Consider the following 5626-nt stretch of genomic DNA (forward strand, 5'->3'; position numbering starts at 1 on the left):
TTTTTTTTATCAGATTATATGTTTCAAATAGTACTTTACAGTCTGTGGCTGGGCTTTTCATTTTCTTAATAGTGACTTTTAAACAGCAAAAGAGATTTTTCCCCCCATTTCACTGGCCAGATTTTGCTATTTCAAATAACAAAATAATCTTTAAATAATGTTTAAATAAAATCTGTCCCCTTATTTGGGCCTTTTTTAGCTTCTCTCAGCACAGTTTTACAGTTTTAGTATACAGATCTTACACATATTTTATTAAATTTATTCCTAAGTATTCTTTTTTGGATTCTATTTTTGTTTGTGTGTTTTTAAGACAGAGTCTCACTCTGTCTCCCAGACTGAGTGCAGTGGCATAATCTTGGCGCACCACAACCTCCGCCTCCCAGATTCAAGCCATTCTCATGCCTCAGCCTCCTAAGTAGCTGTGCTTACAAGCACGCACCACAACACCTGGCTAATTTTTTTTGGATTTTTTTAGTAGATATGGGGTTTCATCATGTTGGCCAGGCTGGTCTCGAACTCCTGACCTCAGGTGAGCCGCCCCACTCGGCCTCCCAAAGTGCTGGGATTACAGGTATGAGCCACCGCACCCAGCCTTGGGTTCTATTTTAACTGGTATTTTTAAAGTTCAATTTTCAATTGTTTGTTGTGAGCATATAGAAATATAACTTATCAAATGTATGGCCCTTTTGTCCTGTGACCTTGCTAAAATCCTTTAGTAGTTCTAATAACTTTTTGAAGATTCCACAGATGGTCATGTCATCTGCAAATGGAGAGAACTTTACTTGTTCTTTTCTAATCTATAGACATTTGATTTTTCCCCCTACTGCACTGGCTAGAACCTCTAGAATAATGTTGAATAGAAATGAAATTGAATAGAGGTGAGAAAGACATCCTTGTTTTGTTCCTGATCTTGGGAAGGAAGTGTTTAGTTGTTTACCATTCCGTGTAACATTAGCCGTAGGTTTTTTGTAGATGTTGTCAGAATGATAAAGTTCCTATTTCATCACGAAAGAGTGTCAAACTTTGCCAAATGCTTTTCTTCATTGATTTAGATGACTGTTTATAGCTTGCTTAGTTTTTAGTCTAATATAGCAGATCACATTGATCAGTTTTTGAATGTTGATCTTCCATTTCTAGAATAAAAGCCACAGTTGGACTTTTGTATACTATTGGATTTGTTATAATTTTATTAAGAAATTTTCATCAATGTTCCTGAGGAATATTGGTCTATAGCTGTTTTTGTTTTTGTTTTTGTTTTTCTTGGAATGTCTTTCTCTGGTTTTGGTATCAGGGTAACATTGTCCTTATGAAATGAGGTGGGAAGTGTTTCTTCCTATTGTATGTTTTATATCTTTTGGAAGAGTTTGTGTACAGTTGGTATTATTTATTCCTTAAATATTTGGTAGAATTCACCAATAAAATCATCTTGGCCTGGTGTTTTTCTTTGTGGGAAGGTTTTTAACTACAAATTCAATCTCTTTAGTAGATATAGGGCTATTTAGGATATCTATTTCTTCTTTTAAAATTTTATTGTAAATTGACAATGTATAATTGTATATATTTATGGGGAACAAAATGTTATGGTTTATGGATACAATGCGGAATTATTACAAGCCAATTAACATATCAATCACCTCAAATGCTTATCATTTTTTGTGTTGAAAATATTTGAAATTTACTCTCCTAGCGATTTTGAAATGTACAGCACACTGTTATTAACCATATTCACCACGCTGTGCAATATCTAGTTCTTCCTGATGATGGTTGGTAGTTTATATCTTTCAAGAAATTTGTCCATTTCATCTTCATTGTCAAATGTGTTTTTGTAAAGTTGTTTCTAATATATTCACTTCATATTTCTAATGTTTGTGAGGTCTGTAGTGATGTTCTCTCTTTCATCCTTGACTATGGTAATGTAAGTCTTCTCTTTTGTTCTGATGTCTCTAATAAGAGATTTATTCGTTTTATTGATCTTTTCAGGTCCACTTTTCGTTTCACTGATTTTTTTCTGTTGCTGTTTTATCTTTTGTTTCATTGATTTCTGCTTTGATCATTGTTCTTTCTTCTGCTTACTTTGGGTTTAGTTTGTTTTTCTTTTTCTAACTTATTAAGGAAGAAGTTGAAATCATTGTTTTGAGACCTTTCTTCTTTTCTAGTAAAGACATAAAGTGCTTTAAAGTCTCCCTATCGAGAATTGTTATATGACCCAGAATATCTTGGTAAGTGTTTTCTGTGCAATGGAAAAGAATGTATATTCTGCTGTTTTGGGCTGAAGCATTCTATAATTTCAAATTAGGGGTATTGATAGTGTTGTTAAAGTCTTCCATATATTTACTAATTTTGTCTGTTTGTTCTATCAATTATTCAGAATATTGACACCTTTACTATAACTGTGGATTTGTCTCTCCATTTCTGTTGTTCTCTGACACTTCCTCCCTGTGCAGATTTCTCCTCTCTGGTGCTCTGCCCTGCAAATTCCAGTCACCTTGGCCTCTCCCAAATCAACCTCTGCCTCCACATTTTGGTGAGACAGCCAATCCTGTTTGATCTTCCCCTCCCTGAGCTGCTGCTAGAAACTGCATCCACGCAATAAACTAGTGCAGTCACCTTGTTTCACTTCCCTCCGTGATTTCAGTCCTGTAGTGCCTGTTGTCCAATGTCTGAAAAAAACTGTTTTACACATTTTGTCCAGTTTTCTGTCTTTCTAACATAAGAGGTTAAACCCAGTCCCCATTATTCCATCTTGTCTGGAAGCATAAGTCTCCTTACTTAATCTTAAATCTAAGAATGAAGTCTTCTCCAAAGATGTTAATGTCCCTGAAAAAATTAAAAGGATGGATGAAGAATGAGTTAAGAAAGGGCTGGCTAGAAGTCAGCTGGAGTGGACACCTTAGGGCCCTAAGTAACCACTAAGTACATAATATCTTAGTTCATTTCATGGCCACAAATGCTCGGGCAAATAAATTTCATCAAAAGTAGTTATTTAGGGTAGCAAGATTGAATGCCTGCAACCCCTCAATATTTTAGTCAACAGACCACTTCAGGACCAGCTTGAAGAAGGAATATGAGTCTAGATTGTTATCAACCTTTTGTTAACATCTCCATTAAAAATAAGAAAACACCATTGTCTAAACTTACAGAACCAGTCCTAGCTACTTGAATGAAAATACCACAAACATCAGTGGACTGCTCTTTAGGAAATGTAGCAATGCGTATTTTTGATGGCACAGAGGAAGGTAATTATTTTACTGGCATCCTTATTAGATGCCATCTCAATCCCCTAACCAAGGCTTCACCACGGTTGGAAAATTGCTGCTGATGAATTTCACTCTCTGAGTAACTTGGGGCCCAGCCTCTGAATAAGGACAAGGTACTCAGAGGGAGGCAATTTGAATCTTCAAACATCATAGAACTCTGGCTGCTCAGAAGGCAGCTCTGTGGAGGAGCTTGGCTCTGGATTTTAAGGGATTACATATCTAGATTTAAAGATTCCTTTGTTAGTTTGCATTTTGAGTTAGAGGGCCCTTTTGCCATCTCAAACCTTTAGCAGCATCTAACACATGTAATAGAATTATTGGCCATTCTGGTTAAAGATGGCCCACTGAAAAAATTTATTTATCTCAGTCCCTTTCAAACACAAATTCCCACTTAATCCCCAGTTTCAGTATGATTCTTCCACTCTTAAATGTGCCTGGTGTCCCCAAGTCTAAGAAACCCTCTATTTTACACTATCCAAACAGTAACTCTTTAGTCTTCCCAGTGTGGGCAAGGCTGATTGCTTTGGAAAGCGGCCCATGAGGTCTTTTTCTTAAACAGACTTACAACCAGCCCTGTGGTTTTTAGATCAACTTTCGCCCCAGTTTTCACTTCTTGAGCCCTTTGAAAGTCCTGTGATGTGTGCTTCTCATTGCTTCTCAGCTCCTCCCACTGCCAGTGTGTTAAATTGACTGTCATTTACCTTACTGCTTTCTTGCTTTCAAAACTTGGTTATTGCTGTCTACTCTCCTGCTCTAGTTATCCTTCTGTGTATTCATCAAAACAAACAAACAAAGAAAACCATTGCTGTTTTTGAGTTTTTAGGAAGAACCAGAGGTAATTATAGTTTTTAAGAAGCATGTTTTTCCTCTTTGGGAATTCGAACAATTAGGGCCTGGGCTCTGGATGAAAGCACCAAGTTCAAGGGCATTTCTTTTAAGCAGCAGTGAGCTGGGCTCGGCCACACATAGAAGGCTGGGGGGCTAAGGTGACAGCGCTGGACCTTGAGGAATCTGCTACGTTCCTTCTTACTCATTCTGGCATTCCCAACAGGGAAGTGTGGGGCTCATCCATTATGTATATTAGCATGCTTTGCATTACAAAGAATCTGTGTTCTCCATGCTGCTACCTTTCCTCTTCCAGCATCAGAAAGTAGATGATGTACAAGGTATTACTAACTAATTTATGCCAGATTTTACTGAGCCCACTCCAAAAGGAGAAGTCAAGAGTCTCAATATCAGTTTCTGGCACAACTAATATGCAAAATTCCACTCTCTTTCAAATACATGCCTTTTTCAAAATGGTATTAACAATTATGTTTTCATAATTATTTTAATATTCCCTCATAGAAGAGTTTCTGAAAGCTTATATTTTTCTCATTTGAGAAAAAAAGCAATTTCATTTAAGGTATAGTTCAGTGTGCTTACCATAATCAGTAACATAAAACTCATACATGGTTTGATTTGAGCCTTTAGGTATTTCTGGTAAGTCCAACTTGCATTCATGCTGCCGTAAGAAGGCTTCAAGCTTTTCTCTGCTTTCCAATTCCAGAAGGGCTCCTAAACTCCACATTAGGCCAAACACAAATAATTTATGAAGATGTTCGACACAGGAAACACCGCCTTCCTCTCTGGAGGGAATTAACCCTTCCAGAAGATTCAGAGACTGAAAATGTTTTAAATAAAATAAATTTTTAAATGAAAATTTTGAAAATAAAAAATTGTGAATAGTAACAAAATTAAAAGGAGGGAGGAAGAGAAGAAAACAGATATATCTCAAGCTATTGCTTGATCACTGTCCTACAGCCAACTGCACATAGAGAAGGGCGATTCTGCTTTCGACAGGCAGCATGGTCTAGCAGAAAGGATGCTGAACTGGAAATCTGCTAGTGTGGTTTCTACCCCCAGCTCATCCCACTGACCTCTGTGAGTCACAGTTTCCTACAAGGAAAGCAAAAGGCCCAGACTAGGTGTTAGCAGCTAAGGTAGCTACTGGTTCTAAAGTTTGGTTATCCAAATCTTCCAGATCAAAGATTCTATTTCTTTGTAAAATTTTGCAGGACTTAGCAAACTGTGGCCCTAGGGGCTGGCCATCTGTTTGGTAAATAAAGTTTTACTGGAACACACACACAGCCATACTCATTTACCTATGCATTGTCTCTAGCTGCTTTTGTGCTACAACAGCAAAGCTGAGTGGCTGAGACAGAGAGTTGTGCAAAGCCAAAAATATTTATTAATACTATCTGGCCCTTTAAGAAAAAGTGTGCCAATGCCCTATAACATCAGAAAGAAAATTACTGTAAGACATCCTCAGTCTTTGAAAACAAAATTACTCCAAAATAAAACATTCTCTTCTATTATCCATTTTAAAG

At 37.0% G+C, this 5626-nt stretch overlaps 1 protein-coding gene across 1 annotated transcript in view; it reads right to left on the reverse strand.

The window, feature by feature from the left end:
• Positions 1 to 5626, reverse strand: part of DNAH8 (dynein, axonemal, heavy chain 8) — a 335359-nt gene that overhangs the window by 157077 nt on the left and 172656 nt on the right. Inside the window, exon 52 of the mRNA XM_011944829.1 lies at positions 4683 to 4920. Coding sequence (XP_011800219.1) covers positions 4683 to 4920 — 238 coding nt within the window. The remainder of the gene's footprint in view (positions 1 to 4682; positions 4921 to 5626) is intronic.

This window comes from Colobus angolensis, unplaced genomic scaffold (genome assembly GCF_000951035.1).
Source record: "Colobus angolensis palliatus isolate OR3802 unplaced genomic scaffold, Cang.pa_1.0 Scaffold105, whole genome shotgun sequence".
Taxonomy (NCBI): domain Eukaryota; kingdom Metazoa; phylum Chordata; class Mammalia; order Primates; family Cercopithecidae; genus Colobus; species Colobus angolensis.